This window comes from Festucalex cinctus, chromosome 21 (genome assembly GCF_051991245.1).
Source record: "Festucalex cinctus isolate MCC-2025b chromosome 21, RoL_Fcin_1.0, whole genome shotgun sequence".
Lineage (NCBI taxonomy): Eukaryota > Metazoa > Chordata > Actinopteri > Syngnathiformes > Syngnathidae > Festucalex > Festucalex cinctus.
Window position 1 is genome coordinate 12799865 of NC_135431.1, and position 18091 is coordinate 12817955.

Here is an 18091-nt window from a genome sequence, read left to right on the forward strand (position 1 = left end):
CAACATGCGCGCGTCTCACTGACTCGCCGTCCCGGTGCCGTCCGTTCATCTGGCTCTGTTGCAATCTTACGCGTCAGCGCTTGGGCCTGTCCCGCTTTTGCGTCACCTTCCCATCATCGGGCCCGCAAGTGCTTAACGAGCCACCTTGTTGTTGTCACTTTTGTGTGCTGCAGGAGATGGAAGACAGGATCCAGCATTTTGACACATTCCTGTGACACGCAGACGACAAAAACCTCCTCAGGTCGACCCTGAGCAACTCTTGGACCGCCCCCCAAACCCTTGAACCCGAACCCCCTCCTGCCATGGGACCACAAAGACACAAACTGAGAGCGAAGTTGAGAGACATTCAATGGTGCTATCGTCTCAGGAAAATCTGCTTCTACACAACCAACCCCCTCTGGAGGTGTGTTTCACACGCACGCACGCACACGCACACATTTGCAGACACGCCAATAGTAATGGGCAGCCCTGGTGCTACTTGGGTGCTATGCTAACTGTAGTCCGTGCTGCTTTTCTTGGCATTTTTCAACTCGGAGGGGCAAAACAACCCCTTTCACACGCACGTGCGCGCGCAGATCCTCACCAGCAGAAACGTGTGAAAGCCACTCGGAGACGCGGACAGAATAATATTCCCAGTCGACTAAACACCGCTGAGCCAATCTCACCACGGAGCGGAACGCCATCGTCAAAACGTGCTGCCATCGTTTTCTTTTTTTCTCACGTGACTTTTTTTTATTTTTATTTTTTATTTTCCCCTCTCCCCCACGCTCACCCCTCCCTTACGGTTAGTTTATATACCGTACATGAGCTACCGTACATCTCCTAACTCCGTGTTTGAATGAAATGGTAAAAAAAGGCAGCTTAAATCAGCAGTGTGGAAGGGGCTCGTGGCTTTTAACGTATGCACTGTGTAGTGATGAAAATGAAGGTGGTGCCTTTTACTGAGAACAGCAACAACCCCCCCCGCCCGCTTTCGTACTGTATAGCCGGTAAAGAGCTTTTGATCGACAGCGTGAAAGCAGCAAGGACAATTAATGCAAAAGTCAACAGGAGCTCTTTAAAATGAAATGAAATATCCGATTCCCGTTTTGTTACCTTTCCTACAGGACAGCGGGAAAACAATCTGACCTTATTTAATGGGCAGTGTGAAAGGGGCTGAGTGAGGTTTAAAGCACACAAGATGCCTGAAAATCTCTTCGGCGGCAAATTTGTGGGGTCAATTTAAGCCCCTCTATTTTGAATCAACAATGAAAAATGTGCCTATGATGGCTGCGTGAAAGGGCTGTGTGACATTCGCCGTAAGGCTCCAACCCCATAATTGCAAATTGGTACCTGTCACGCAGGACAAAACTGTGAAAATGGTGGCTAGTGACTTTTAACTAAAAGAAGCCGAAAGATCTGTAGTTAATTTAAACCTGCAAATTTGTGGATTAATTCAAACAAAAAACATTGCGTCGCTACCTTTTCACATCGGAGATGGAATCAGGGTCTACTTCAAGAGATCACTCAAAAGGGGCTGCTGACATTTAACGCAAAATTAGGACACCTTGCAGACCTTTAAGTTAAATTGGCAAATCACATGATCCCACTTAAACCCCTCCAATTTGTGTGGTACCTTTCATACAAAACAGTGGGAAAATTAATGAACAATGTGAAAAGGCGCTGGTGACATTTAACTGGAAGATCTCCAGTTTGTTCAAACTGGCACATTCCTGGATCAACCAGCCCATTCAGTGTTGATACCATTTCACGCCAGACCAAGGCTCTAAAAAGGTAGTGATTTCAACACTTTGTATCATTTTATCTTTCACACAGTACGCCGCAAAAAAAATGCTAAAAAGTTGGCATTAATGGTTAGTGTCAAAGGGCAAGAGATAATTTTAACTGTCAAATTCGTAGGATGGACTTAATATCGGTACCTTTCACACTGCAAAGCTGAAAAAGATGGCTTCTGCTTGATAACACAAAAATGACACCTGTAGATGGCTAATTTTAATACAAACCTGCAAATTCACAGGATTGACTTCCAATTGTTTTATCAGGACCTTTCACACAGGCAATCAAAATGCGGAGAAAAAGGTAGCTTTAATGGGAAATGACATTTGACTCAAAATACGACATGGAGCTGAAGATTTTAACTAGCAAATTTGCAGGTCGACATGAAAACCCCATTCCGTACCTTTCCCGCAGTTAGCAACTGTAAAAGTATTAACCCACCATATGAAACGTGCCAGGTATTAATTCTGTTATTTGAATGCACGAATTAAGCTTGTATTGGCGCAAGCAAGTCGCTAAGGCAGCATTTTGTCGTTTGTTACATTTACGCTCTCAACCCAACGGCAGCCTGTTTCACACGCGCACAGGATGAAGGTTGTACAAGATGGTGGACTAATTATGCAAAAAAAAAAAAAAAAAAAAGTTGCTGCAAGCTACCTCAGCGTAACTTATTGTCAACTGTTTACTCGGTACACGCAAGCGGTATTTTTTTGTTTTTATACTGTCGCACCACCGCTCGCTACCAGTGTCAGCGTGAAACCCTTCACTCCCACAAAATCTCAACCTACCATACACCCCGGGCACCATTTTGTAACATTACTCAAGCCTTCTTTTCATGTATTATTTGGGCAGATTTCATCTCATGTGTATTTATTGTAGACGATTTACACCGTGAATGAATTTGATCAACCTGTAGCGTTTGTGTAGCAGGTTTTTTTTTGTTTTGTTTTTTTCGGGTGTTTGTGTTTGCGTACGAGGGTTTTTACACGTCTCTCAGGTTCAACACATGCCCCCTTTTTTTTCATCCTTTTTTTGTGTGTGTATTTATTTCCGGGTGTTTTCTTTTGTTGCATACTGGAAATAGCGCGGAAACAGGACCAGACTTTTAGTTTTTTCGTGTTATGCTGCCAAAAGAAGTCAGAAACGAGAGCCACATTTGGGAATTTAAAACATGGGTTAGTTTAAATGTCATACATTGTGATATTGCTTTATTATCGTAGCCAGTTTGGACTAACAACCAATTTTTGTCTGGTAGTTAAAATCGACTTTCTAGTCCAGTATGCCGAGAAAAAGCCGCTTTTCTCCCGTGCTTCCTTCCGCCACATGCCCCGATTTATTTAATTTTTTTTAAAACAGAAAACTTTTCATGGCAACTTTGGGGATTCCGTTTAGTTTTTTGACCTATTTAACACCATGCAGCACGTTCTCGTTACCTTTTTAGTGCAAGTTATATTTGGAATGGAAACAAACACTTACTGTATTTCTCAAATAAACTGCTGTGATATACTTGAATAAAAAGGTTCAAAACTGTACATGTTGGTTTCCTTTCAAGTGTTGAAATGCTAGCCACTACTTATCGGGGGGGAAAAAAAAGACGCTTAATAATGCCGGATTATTAATGGGCTTTACACGATCAGGACTTTTCAACCGATCAGCGTTGGAGTTTGGAAAAAAAAAGATGACAGATTCGCTTAGACGATAGAGCAATATATTAAAAAAAACGTTTCTATGTATACTCTACAGTTGACCGGCGTCATTTTTGGGCGGGGATGGGAACTGGCCTGGCCCACAAATAGTGAAAGACCGCACATAACTGACCTCGAATTGAAACGATAAACATTAAATATAACATGTAATGTCTCATTTGTTCAGCAGGCAGCTATCCCCGCTCCATATTGAAACCTACCTCAAGATGCCTGAAGATCTCTCGTTTGGACATTGAAGGGGTTCTTCACTCATTGAGCCATTTTCAACAGTAAGAAGATATTTTAATTAATGTGATGACTTCATTAATTTTCATGATCAATTAATACCTTGAAAAACAAATGTTGCCACTTGCTGTCGACTGAAGATGACATCACGTGCTGAGGAAATGGGTAATGACTTGGGCTGTCAAAGTTGAAGCGTTAATAGATTAATTAATCACAGAAAGTTGTCGCATTAATCGCGTATTAAAAAAAAAACACCCCAACGGGACTTTAGATAAAACAGAAGTAATTTGCATTTAATTAATTGCTGAATTGCACCTAGTTGATATGATGCTATGTTTTGAGCAATACAAGCGTACATGCATTTAATCAATGTTTGCAAATTAGTGATGCACGATAATATCGGTGACCGATAATTATCGGCACTTATCGACCATTTTGACGTCAAACAGATAATAGAGTAATCTGCCGATAATTATCGGCAATTTGATTTCATACAGATAAACTAGATATGAAAGAAATCCATCAATAATTATAGACATGCCACGTTGGTCCATCTGTTGTGTTTGTGGCTCATATCAATAAAATTCAGCTTCATGGTGCTTTACGTACAATGAAACATTGTGCAAAGTTTATACAATGTTTCAATGTATTTGTTAGACTTATAGTAGCACTTGAAAGCATATTTGTATTCAAATTAATTTTGCAAACCATTATCGGCTTACTTATCGGTTATCGACATTGGCACCTCTAAATTATTGGTTTATCGGTATCGGTTGGCATCGTGCATCCCTATTGCAAATGACATTCAGATAAGAAAATGCATTAATGTCAAAAATTACGGTATATTTTATATTATGCAAGTAATTTAACTGATTAATCGTGATTAATCGCAATTAAAGTGTGATTAATCAGATTAAAAATTTTAATCGTTTGACAGCACTAGTAATGACCAAAACCAGAAAACAGGTGAGCTGTGATTGGTCGTTACCTATTTCCTCAGCACAGGTGATGTCATCTTCAGTCGACAGCAAGAGGAAATATGTTTTTAAAGGTATTAAGTGTACATGAAAAACATGTATCACATTAATTCTAGACAAAATATTCACTTTTTACTGCTATAAATGGCTAAATGAATCAAGTAGCACTTTAAACCAAATGTAAGAAAGACAAGACACCGTCGTTCATATTTTTTTTTGGTATATGTATTAGCTTTCCGTAATAACAAGTGTTAATTTTTGGATACAGATTTACAGATGTACCATTTTTTTTTCTTTAATTGAACCTATCATTTTTTTTGTCCTTTTTTCCTAAAAACATTTATACACAATTGCCTTGTGGTTGTAAAATATACATATTTCTCCCTCCCTTGTATTTACACAAGCCCACCTCTCATACTGTACGAGTGGCTTTAAATTTAAAATAAGACATGTATAGAAAAACTCAAGAAATATGATAATGTAACAGTCATGGGTGATTATTGTGCTTCTTTTCCTCAGCGGGGGGTTGGGATGAAATATTTCAGAAAACGGATGAGCTGCAGTAGTCCTCGTGGATTTGCTCTTTGGAAGTCCTTCCCCTCTCATCCTGTAATGTAAAATAAATAAAAATGGGTGGAGTCAACTAAGACGTGAACTAAGAGGGTCCCCTGCGCCTGTTGATGGGATGACTGACAACCGGCGTGGCTGAGCAGTTGCGCATGAAGTACATTCTGCACAGGGAAAGGGGAACGAGCGACCGGTTCCAAAGCATCCCATGCTGGGGGACGGGGGGGAGGGGAGTCCCGGCTGGTGCATTTTTGGCACTGCGCAAGGGGTCGAATGGGGGCGGGGGAGGGGTCGGCCCCGGCCTCATCCGCTCTGGATGTACTTCTTGATGACCACGCAGCCGTGTCGGAAGAGGGGGCAGGGTAGCGACTGCAGCAGCGTCCACGTGTTGGCGGAGGGTTCGAACGTTTCCATGTTGCCCAGGGCCGGGCCCTCGCTGCTCACGATGCCTCCCGTGGCGTAGATCTTGCCGTCCAGGATCACCGCGCTAAAGTGGAGAAAGGTTTGCTATTACTGTACTCTATTTACTCAGCCATCCGTTTTTATATGAACTCCTTTTTGAGAACACGACTTCAAAATAAGCGAGGGCGACTAAAAAACCAACAACCTGACGTTAAAGGCAAATAATGTGCTTATTTGATATGAGAAACAGAAACAGGAGTTTGTGTGCAGGGAGGATTAAAACTTGAGCTATAAGCAGATTACGGCTTTTGTGTGCTCCTATTGGGCAAACGCACACACGCGCGCGCGCACGCAGTCGTAAACGCTGCTGGAAGTGGAAAAGATTATTACATAAAGCTTAAATCTATTGGGCCTGACCAGGAGTGGAGAGCGTGCGGCAAAAAAGCACCAGCAGCCGCTTGCTGTGCCTGATAAACACAAACGAGGAAGAGGATGAGCACACAGCCTGCTCTTCATCTTCCTCCCCTGTATGATTACCTGCCTGACTTCATCTATAATAACCAAACTCCGTTAGTCTTTTTGATGGGTGCCACCTAGTGGTCTGAATATATACCTGCAGAATTGTCTGGAGTGATTCATGTTGGGTCCCGCCTTGATGTTGCCTTTGTCTGGGTCGTAGATGGTGGTGGCTCGTGCGTACGCGCCGCCCAGGATGTACACCAGGCCACCCAGACTCACCGCCGGGGCGTACTTGTTGTCTGCGCGCACACACAGCTCATGGTTAGAACGCAAACATCCACACGAGACATTTCCCATCGTAATGACTTGCGTTTGTTTTTCCACACACTCACCCAAATATTAGCAACAACGCTCAGCGTGACAACAAACTGTGCGCGCGTGGTGTCGACACACACAAAGCTCATTTGAGTGTGTCGACGCCCGAGGCCAAATACTCACAGGGGTGTCAAAAAACAACAACATCAACAGGAAGAAGAAGAAAAAAATCCTGATAAGTAGTTTGTGTCTGGCGGTGGCGCAGCATGTGGCGTCGTCTTCATCACAGCGCAATCCAAACATTCACCTGCGTCGGCTCTCCGATCTTTTGCTGACGTTTTAACAATGACTTTTTTTGAAGGAATAGTGGATACGACGCATGTTCACAAGCAATTAGCATAAATTGCCTCGATTAACTCATTCACTGCCAGTCCAGAAAAAAAAAAAAAAAAGAATCTTTGATGTCTAAAGCCGTCTATGGCAGTGAATGTGTTAAAAAGATTAGGTTACATTTGGTAAAAATGGCACTGTAAGGATATTTCAGCCAATCGGAAGCCTGAAGAAAGGTTAGAGAATTTGATGAATTATTTCTTAAAATGTTTACAAATATGATTTAGGTTAGTGCTAGCTTAGCGTAATCGTTAGTTGTTTTTTGTTTACATTCTACTTTGTTGCCCGGGATGTATAGTTGAATTTGGAATTTGAAAATGAGATTTACTGCATTACCATTTTCCTTTTTTTTTTTCCTACTTGTTGAGTTGTGAATCTACTTACCAGTAAATTGTATTGGTCAATTTCTGCAAGCCTCCCGTTAAAAATAAAATAGCGGATTCATATCATCATCATCATCATATGGGCCCGCCCGTTGACACACACAAAAAAACCTTCATGACAATGAGGGACAATGAAGCGCTCCAATGTTTGCTTTTAAAGGGCTGCAAGGTGTTCACTTGTCTGCCTGTGGTTGAGGAGAACACTGTTGCTAGGCAACCCTGCTCATGACTTAAAAAAACAGCAGGTTATTATCAGGATGTATTAAAAAGTAATTCTGAAATAAATCTCATTTTGCACCTTTTTTGTCGTGGTTTTTTTGTGTGCCTTTTCACAGCTGTCACTATTAGCACATACGTTATTGTAGAAGTACGGTCAGAAACAACCAACCAAAAAGCAACACTTATTCACATTAGTTCTGTAAAATAATTTTAGTAGACAATGTTCCAAGTCAGACACAAAGCTGTCTAAGAGGCAGTTAATTTATTATTTTTTTTATTTCACCCCATGTGTTTATATGTTAATATATTTTGATTGTAATTATTACATTATTTTCAGAATAATTTCTTACTTAAAAAATATACATATATAAAATTTTTTTTTTTTTGTGTGCCTAAATTCACCCCAAAAGTTCCGAGGGTAAAGCACATATTTTCAACACTGTTGAATGTTTATATGTTAATATATTTTATATTAATTAATGATTTTCTGAATAATTTTTTACTTAAAAAACAATACAAGGTTTTTTGTTTTTTTTTGCCAAAATTCACCTTAAAAGTTTTGAGGTTAAAACAGACTTTTCAACACTGTTGAATGTGTTTGTATGTTAATATATTTTGATTGTAATTATTAAATTATTTACTAAATAATTTCTTACTTTAAAAAAAAAATACATATGTTAATGTATTTTGATTTTAATTATTTACTGAATCATTTTTTTTAATTTTTTTTTTACTTGAAACATTCATACAAAAACATTTAAAATAATGAGACCATTCTAAAATAAGATGACCTGAACTCATAGCAGGAGTGCCTTGGCGGAATCACGACTCACCGATCATGGGCGACTCGATGAAGCTCCAGGCGTCGTTCTGCGGCACGTAGGACTGCAGCACGCCGGCCGAGCGTCCCGCCTCATTGACGCCGCCGAAAACGTACACTTTGCCGCCGCAGACGGTGGCCGCCGCCGAGTGCACCGGCCTGGGCAGCGGAGACACCGTCTCCCACTGGTTGGTGATGGTGTCGTACCTGCAGGCAACATGGATAGCATACTCGTCGGCCATGTTGTTTGTTTACATTGTTAGTCAGGAATCAGCTTTGGACTTTTGACTATTAAAACAAAACATATGCAGTGGTACCTTGACGTTTAATTTCAACGTTTTCCTTTAAGGTCGAAGCTCATTGCCTCGAAATGGAATATGACCTACTTAATCATAGTAGTAATGCATCACACGCACACACAGTACAGTAGGCTCCCCGACTTTTGGCTGCGGGGCTGACAGGCGTAATTAGGCGAATGCGCGCACCACCAGGGAGGATGAAAAAGTGTGCACAATGACGGCAATTAAAGCAATTACAGAAAGCAAACATATGTCGACCGACACACGCCATTAAGCCCTCGCGCCGGCCACCATCTTGGAGCAATAAATAAATAAATAAATACACAGCTCCAAATGTGTGCAGTGGCGCTTCGAAAGTACAGTACTCCAGCTTCAACTCACTGCTCCACCCCACTCAGTGGGGTCTATACACCTGACTATATAAAGCATATAGTAGGGTGTTTTTTTGGGGAGGGAGTAAACAACCATGTATGGTAAGGCGTATTTTATTTTATTTTTTTAAAATGATCATGTATCGTAAGGCGTTTTCAATTTTAAAAAAAACGACCATGTATAGTAAGGAGTTTTTTTTTGTTTTGTTTGTTTTATTAAAACGACCATGTATAGTAAGGCGTTTTTAATTAAAAAAAAACGACCATGTATAGTAAGGTGTTTTTAATTTCTAAAAAAACGACCATGTATAGTAAGGCATTTTTAATTTGTAAAAAAACGACCATGTATAGTAAGGCGTTTTTAATAAAAAAAAATACATAAAAATAACGACCATGTATAGTAAGGCGTTTTTTTATAAAAAAAAACCCGACCATGTATAGTAAGGCGTTTTTAATTTAAAAAAAACGACCATGTATAGTAAGGCGTTTTTAATTTCTAAAAAAAACGACCATGTATAGTAAGGCGTTTTTAATTTCTAAAAAAAACGACCATGTATAGTAAGGCGTTTTTAATTTAAAAAAAAATAATAACGACCATGTATAGTAAGGCGTTTTTAATTAAAAAAAATAAATAAAAATAACGACCATGTATAGTAAGGCGTTTTTAATTTTTTTTTAAAAAACGACCATGTATAGTAAGGCGTTTTTTATTAAAAAAAAAACGACCATGTATAGTAAGGCGTTTTTAATTTCTAAAAAAAACGACCATGTATAGTAAGGCGTTTTTTATAAAAAAAAACCCGACCATGTATAGTAAGGCGTTTTTTGATTAAAAAAAACGACCATGTATAGTAAGGCGTTTTTAATTTAAAAAAAACGACCATGTATAGTAAGGCGTTTTTAATTTCTAAAAAAAACGACCATGTATAGTAAGGCGTTTTTAATTTAAAAAAAAAACGACCATGTATAGTAAGGCGTTTTTAATTAAAAAAATAATAATAACGACCATGTATAGTAAGGCGTTTTTAATAAAAAAAATAAAATAAAAATAACGACCATGTATAGTAAGGCGTTTTTAATTTTTTTTTTAAAAACGACCATGTATAGTAAGGCGTTTTTTATTAAAAAAAAAACGACCATGTATAGTAAGGCGTTTTTAATTTCTAAAAAAAACGACCATGTATAGTAAGGCGTTTTTAATTAAAAAAAAATAAAAATAACGACCATGTATAGTAAGGCGTTTTTAATTAAAAAAAAACGACCATGTATAGTAAGGCATTTTTAATTTAAAAAAAACGACCATGTATAGTAAGGCATTTTTAATTTCTAAAAAAACGACCATGTATAGTAAGGCGTTTTTAATTTAAAAAAAAAAAACGACCATGTATAGTAAGGCGTTTTTAATTTCTAAAAAAAACGACCATGTATAGTAAGGCGTTTTTAATTAAAAAAACAACGACCATGTATAGTAAGGCGTTTTTAATTAAAAAAAAAATAAAAATAACGACCATGTATAGTAAGGCGTTTTTAATTAAAAAAAAAACGACCATGTATAGTAAGGAGTTTTTTTTGTTTTGTTTGTTTTATTAAAACGACCATGTATAGTAAGGCGTTTTTAATTTAAAAAAAACGACCATGTATAGTAAGGCGTTTTTAATTAAAAAAAAAATAAAAATAACGACCATGTATAGTAAGGCGTTTTTAATTAAAAAAAAACGACCATGTATAGTAAGGAGTTTTTTTTGTTTTGTTTGTTTTATTAAAACGACCATGTATAGTAAGGCGTTTTTAATTAAAAAAACAACGACCAAGTATAGTAATGCGTTTTTAATTTTTTTTTTTAAAAACGACCATGTATAGTAAGGCGTTTTTAATTAAAAAAAAACGACCATGTATAGTAAGGCATTTTTAATTTAAAAAAAACGACCATGTATAGTAAGGCGTTTTTTATAAAAAAAAAACCGACCATGTATAGTAAGGCGTTTTTAATTTAAAAAAAACGACCATGTATAGTAAGGCGTTTTTAATTTCTAAAAAAAACGACCATGTATAGTAAGGCGTTTTTAATTTCTAAAAAAAACGACCATGTATAGTAAGGCGTTTTTAATTTCTAAAAAAAACGACCATGTATAGTAAGGCGTTTTTAATTTCTAAAAAAACGACCATGTATAGTAAGGCGTTTTTAATTTGTAAAAAAACGACCATGTATAGTAAGGCGTTTTTTATAAAAAAAAAACCGACCATGTATAGTAAGGCGTTTTTAATTTAAAAAAAACGACCATGTATAGTAAGGCGTTTTTAATTTCTAAAAAAAACGACCATGTATAGTAAGGCGTTTTTAATTTCTAAAAAAAACGACCATGTATAGTAAGGCGTTTTTAATTTCTAAAAAAACGACCATGTATAGTAAGGCGTTTTTAATGTAAAAAAACGACCATGTATAGTAAGGCGTTTTTAATTAAAAAAAAATAAAAATAACGACCATGTATAGTAAGGCGTTTTTAATAAAAAAAAATAAATAAAAATAACGACCATGTATAGTAAGGCGTTTTTAATTTTTTTTAAAAAAACGACCATGTATAGTAAGGCGTTTTTAATTTGTAAAAAAACGACCATGTATTATAGTAAGGCGTTTTTTATTAAAAAAAAACCGACCATGTATAGTAAGGCGTTTTTAATTTAAAAAAAACGACCATGTATAGTAAGGCATTTTTAATTTAAAAAAAAACGACCATGTATAGTAAGGCATTTTTAATTTCTAAAAAAACGACCATGTATAGTAAGGCGTTTTTTATTTCATTAAAAAACGACCATGTATAGTAAGGCGTTTTTAATAAAAAAAATAAATAAAAATAACGACCATGTATAGTAAGGCGTTTTTAATTTAAAAAAAAAAAAACGACCATGTATAGTAAGGCGTTTTTTTTGTTTTGTTTGTTTTATTAAAACGACCATGTATAGTAAGGCGTTTTTTATTAAAAAAAAACCGACCATGTATAGTAAGGCGTTTTTAATTTTAAAAAAACGACCATGTATAGTAAGGCATTTTTAATTTCTAAAAAAACGACCATGTATAGTAAGGCGTTTTTAATTTGTAAAAAAACGACCATGTATAGTAAGGCGTTTTTAATAAAAAATAAAAAATAAAAATAACGACCATGTATAGTAAGGCGTTTTTATTTTTTTTTAAAATAAACGACCATGTATAGTAAGGCGTTTTTAATTTGTAAAAAAACGACCATGTATAGTAAGGAGTTTTTTATAAAAAAAAAACCGACCATGTATAGTAAGGCGTTTTTAATTTCTAAAAAAAACGAGCATGTATAGTAAGGCGTTTTTAATTTCTAAAAAAAACGACCATGTATAGTAAGGCGTTTTTAATTTCTAAAAAAACGACCATGTATAGTAAGGCGTTTTTAATGTAAAAAAACGACCATGTATAGTAAGGCGTTTTTAATTAAAAAAAAATAAAAATAACGACCATGTATAGTAAGGCGTTTTTAATAAAAAAAATAAAATAAAAATAACGACCATGTATAGTAAGGCGTTTTTAATTTTTTTTTAAAAAAAACGACCATGTATAGTAAGGCGTTTTTAATTTCTAAAAAAAACGACCATGTATAGTAAGGAGTTTTTAATTTCTAAAAAAAACGACCATGTATAGTAAGGCGTTTTTAATTTCTAAAAAAAACGACCATGTATAGTAAGGCGTTTTTTATTTCATTAAAAAACGACCATGTATAGTAAGGCGTTTTTAATGTAAAAAAAATGACCATGTATAGTAAGGCGTTTTTAATTTTTAAAAAACGACCATGTATAGTAAGGCATTTTTAATTTAAAAAAAACGACCATGTATAGTAAGGCGTTTTTAATTTGTAAAAAAATGACCATGTATAGTAAGGCGTTTTTAATTTTTAAAAAACGACCATGTATAGTAAGGCGTTTTTAATTTCTAAAAAAAACGAGCATGTATAGTAAGGCGTTTTTAATTTCTAAAAAAAACGACCATGTATAGTAAGGCGTTTTTTATTTCATTAAAGAACGACCATGTATAGTAAGGCGTTTTTAATAAAAAAAAAATAAAAATAACGACCATGTATAGTAAGGCGTTTTTAATTTGTAAAAAAACGACCATGTATAGTAAGGCGTTTTTTATTAAAAAAAAACCGACCATGTATAGTAAGGCGTTTTTAATTTCTAAAAAAAAACGACCATGTATAGTAAGGAGTTTTTAATTTGTAAAAAAACGACCATGTATAGTAAGGCGTTTTTAATGTAAAAAAAATGACCATGTATAGTAAGGCGTTTTTAATTTCTAAAAAAAACGACCATGTATAGTAAGGCATTTTTAATTTTAAAAAAACGACCATGTATAGTAAGGCGTTTTTAATTAAAAAAAAATAAAAATAACGACCATGTATAGTAAGGCGTTTTTAATTAAAAAAAAACGACCATGTATAGTAAGGCGTTTTTTATTTCATTAAAAAACGACCATGTATAGTAAGGCGTTTTTAATAAAAAAAATAAATAAAAATAACGACCATGTATAGTAAGGCGTTTTTAATAAAAAAAAAAAAAACGACCATGTATAGTAAGGCGTTTTTAATTTGTAAAAAAACGACCATGTATAGTAAGGCGTTTTTAATTAAAAAAACAACGACCAAGCATAGTAATGCGTTTTTAATTTTTTTTAAAAAACGACCATGTATAGTAAGGCGTTTTTAATTAAAAAAAAAAAAAAAATAACGACCATGTATAGTAAGGCGTTTTTAATAAAAAAAAAAAACGACCATGTATAGTAAGGCATTTTTAATTTTAAAAAAACGACCATGTATAGTAAGGCATTTTTTATTTCATTAAAGAACGACCATGTATAGTAAGGCGTTTTTAATGTAAAAAAAATGACCATGTATAGTAAGGCGTTTTTAATGTAAAAAAAATGACCATGTATAGTAAGGCGTTTTTAATTTTTAAAAAACGACCATGTATAGTAAGGCGTTTTTAATTAAAAAAAAATAAAAATAACGACCATGTATAGTAAGGCGTTTTTAATTTAAAAAAAACGACCATGTATAGTAAGGCATTTTTAATTTAAAAAAAGCGACCATGTATAGTAAGGCGTTTTTTATTTCATTAAAAAACGACCATGTATAGTAAGGCGTTTTTTATAAAAAAAAAAAACCCGACCATGTATAGTAAGGCGTTTTTAATTTTAAAAAAACGACCATGTATAGTAAGGCGTTTTTAATGTAAAAAAAATGACCATGTATAGTAAGGCGTTTTTAATTTTAAAAAAACGACCATGTATAGTAAGGCGTTTTTAATGTAAAAAAAACGACCATGTATAGTAAGGCGTTTTTAATTAAAAAAAAATAAAAATAACGACCATGTATAGTAAGGCGTTTTTAATTTTAAAAAAACGACCATGTATAGTAAGGCATTTTTAATTTAAAAAAAACGACCATGTATAGTAAGGCGTTTTTAATTTAAAAAACAAAACAAAAAAAAACGACCATGTATAGTAAGGCGTTTTTATTTTAAAAAAAAACCCCCAAAAAACGACCATGTATAGTAAGGCGTTTTTAATTTTTAAAAAACGACCATGTATAGTAAGGCGTTTTTAATTAAAAAAAAACGACCATGTATAGTGAGGCGTTTTTAATTTCTAAAAAAACGACCATGTATAGTAAGGCGTTTTTAATTTAAAAAAAAAAAGGCCTTGTATAGTAAGGCGTTTTTAATTTTTAAAAAACGACCATGTATAGTAAGGCGTTTTTAATTTTTAAAAAACGACCATGTATAGTAAGGCGTTTTTAATTTCTAAAAAAATGACCATGTATAGTAAGGCATTTTTAATTTCTAAAAAAACGACCATGTATAGTAAGGCATTTTTAATTTAAAAAAAACGACCATGTATAGTAAGGCGTTTTTAATTTGTAAAAAAATGACCATGTATAGTAAGGCGTTTTTAATTTTTAAAAAACGACCATGTATAGTAAGGCGTTTTTAATTTCTAAAAAAAACGAGCATGTATAGTAAGGCGTTTTTAATTTCTAAAAAAAACGACCATGTATAGTAAGGCGTTTTTAATAAAAAAAAAATAAAAATAACGACCATGTATAGTAAGGCGTTTTTAATTTGTAAAAAAACGACCATGTATAGTAAGGCGTTTTTTATTAAAAAAAAACCGACCATGTATAGTAAGGCGTTTTTAATTTCTAAAAAAAACGACCATGTATAGTAAGGCGTTTTTAATTTCTAAAAAAAACGACCATGTATAGTAAGGAGTTTTTAATTTCTAAAAAAAACGACCATGTATAGTAAGGCGTTTTTAATTTCTAAAAAAAACGACCATGTATAGTAAGGCGTTTTTAATTTCTAAAAAAAACGACCATGTATAGTAAGGCATTTTTAATTTTAAAAAAACGACCATGTATAGTAAGGCGTTTTTAATTAAAAAAAAATAAAAATAACGACCATGTATAGTAAGGCGTTTTTAATTAAAAAAAAACGACCATGTATAGTAAGGCGTTTTTTATTTCATTAAAAAACGACCATGTATAGTAAGGCGTTTTTAATAAAAAAAATAAATAAAAATAACGACCATGTATAGTAAGGCGTTTTTAATAAAAAAAAAAAAAACGACCATGTATAGTAAGGCGTTTTTAATTTGTAAAAAAACGACCATGTATAGTAAGGCGTTTTTAATTAAAAAAACAACGACCAAGCATAGTAATGCGTTTTTAATTTTTTTTAAAAAACGACCATGTATAGTAAGGCGTTTTTAATTAAAAAAAAAAATAAAAATAACGACCATGTATAGTAAGGCGTTTTTAATAAAAAAAAAAACGACCATGTATAGTAAGGCATTTTTAATTTTAAAAAAACGACCATGTATAGTAAGGCATTTTTTATTTCATTAAAGAACGACCATGTATAGTAAGGCGTTTTTAATGTAAAAAAAATGACCATGTATAGTAAGGCGTTTTTAATGTAAAAAAAATGACCATGTATAGTAAGGCGTTTTTAATTTTTAAAAAACGACCATGTATAGTAAGGCGTTTTTAATTAAAAAAAAATAAAAATAACGACCATGTATAGTAAGGCGTTTTTAATTTAAAAAAAACGACCATGTATAGTAAGGCATTTTTAATTTAAAAAAAGCGACCATGTATAGTAAGGCGTTTTTTATTTCATTAAAAAACGACCATGTATAGTAAGGCGTTTTTTATAAAAAAAAAAACCCGACCATGTATAGTAAGGCGTTTTTAATTTTAAAAAAACGACCATGTATAGTAAGGCGTTTTTAATGTAAAAAAAATGACCATGTATAGTAAGGCGTTTTTAATTTTAAAAAAACGACCATGTATAGTAAGGCGTTTTTAATTTAAAAAAAACGACCATGTATAGTAAGGCGTTTTTAATTAAAAAAAAATAAAAATAACGACCATGTATAGTAAGGCGTTTTTAATTTTAAAAAAACGACCATGTATAGTAAGGCATTTTTAATTTAAAAAAAACGACCATGTATAGTAAGGCGTTTTTAATTTAAAAAACAAAACAAAAAAAAACGACCATGTATAGTAAGGCGTTTTTATTTTAAAAAAAAACCCCCAAAAAACGACCATGTATAGTAAGGCGTTTTTAATTTTTAAAAAACGACCATGTATAGTAAGGCGTTTTTAATTAAAAAAAAACGACCATGTATAGTGAGGCGTTTTTAATTTCTAAAAAAACGACCATGTATAGTAAGGCGTTTTTAATTTAAAAAAAAAAAGGCCTTGTATAGTAAGGCGTTTTTAATTTTTAAAAAACGACCATGTATAGTAAGGCGTTTTTAATTTTTAAAAAACGACCATGTATAGTAAGGCGTTTTTAATTTCTAAAAAAATGACCATGTATAGTAAGGCATTTTTAATTTCTAAAAAAACGACCATGTATAGTAAGGCGTTTTTTATTTCATTAAAAAACGACCATGTATAGTAAGGCGTTTTTAATGTAAAAAAAATTACCATGTATAGTAAGGCGTTTTTAATTTTTAAAAAACGACCATGTATAGTAAGGCATTTTTAATTTAAAAAAAACGACCATGTATAGTAAGGCGTTTTTAATTTGTAAAAAAATGACCATGTATAGTAAGGCGTTTTTAATTTTTAAAAAACGACCATGTATAGTAAGGCGTTTTTAATTTCTAAAAAAAACGAGCATGTATAGTAAGGCGTTTTTAATTTCTAAAAAAAACGACCATGTATAGTAAGGCGTTTTTTATTTCATTAAAGAACGACCATGTATAGTAAGGCGTTTTTAATTAAAAAAAAATAAAAATAACGACCATGTATAGTAAGGCGTTTTTAATTTGTAAAAAAACGACCATGTATAGTAAGGCGTTTTTTATAAAAAAAAAACCGACCATGTATAGTAAGGCGTTTTTAATAAAAAAAAAATAAAAATAACGACCATGTATAGTAAGGCGTTTTTAATTTCTAAAAAAAACGACCATGTATAGTAAGGCGTTTTTAATTTCTAAAAAAAACGACCATGTATAGTAAGGCGTTTTTAATTTCTAAAAAAAACGACCATGTATAGTAAGGCGTTTTTAATTTCTAAAAAAAACGACCATGTATAGTAAGGCATTTTTAATTTTAAAAAAACGACCATGTATAGTAAGGCGTTTTTAATTAAAAAAAAATAAAAATAACGACCATGTATAGTAAGGCGTTTTTAATTAAAAAAAAACGACCATGTATAGTAAGGCGTTTTTTATTTCATTAAAAAACGACCATGTATAGTAAGGCGTTTTTAATAAAAAAAAAAAATAAAAATAACGACCATGTATAGTAAGGCGTTTTTAATAAAAAAAAAAAAAACGACCATGTATAGTAAGGCGTTTTTAATTTGTAAAAAAACGACCATGTATAGTAAGGCGTTTTTAATTTAAAAAAAACGACCATGTATAGTAAGGCGTTTTTAATTTGTAAAAAAAACGACCATGTATAGTAAGGCGTTTTTAATTAAAAAAACAACGACCAAGCATAGTAATGCGTTTTTAATTTTTTTTAAAAAACGACCATGTATAGTAAGGCGTTTTTAATTAAAATAAAAAATAAAAATAACGACCATGTATAGTAAGGCGTTTTTAATAAAAAAAAAAACGACCATGTATAGTAAGGCATTTTTAATTT

General features: G+C 33.3%; 2 protein-coding genes across 8 annotated transcripts in view; one reads left to right on the forward strand and one right to left on the reverse strand.

Moving 5' to 3' along the window:
* atad2b (ATPase family AAA domain containing 2B) overlaps nt 1-7502 on the forward strand; it is a 54862-nt gene extending 47360 nt beyond the window's left edge. For 5 of the 7 annotated variants that reach the window (XM_077509771.1, XM_077509772.1, XM_077509768.1 and 2 more), the window contains exon 28: nt 174-3308. In XM_077509771.1, coding sequence (XP_077365897.1) covers nt 174-215 — 42 coding nt within the window. In that variant the 3' untranslated portion in view covers nt 216-3308. Of the gene's footprint in view, nt 1-173; nt 3309-3648 lie in introns of those variants that run through there. The other 2 variants (XR_013281060.1, XR_013281061.1) reach the window with 2 other exon arrangements.
* Nucleotides 4926-18091, reverse strand: part of klhl29 (kelch like family member 29) — a 240283-nt gene continuing 227117 nt past the window's right edge. Inside the window, exons 13-15 of the mRNA XM_077509773.1 lie at nt 8253-8446; nt 6267-6411; nt 4926-5738 (exon numbers count right to left, since the gene is read on the reverse strand). Coding sequence (XP_077365899.1) covers nt 5555-5738; nt 6267-6411; nt 8253-8446 — 523 coding nt within the window. The 3' untranslated portion in view covers nt 4926-5554. The remainder of the gene's footprint in view (nt 5739-6266; nt 6412-8252; nt 8447-18091) is intronic.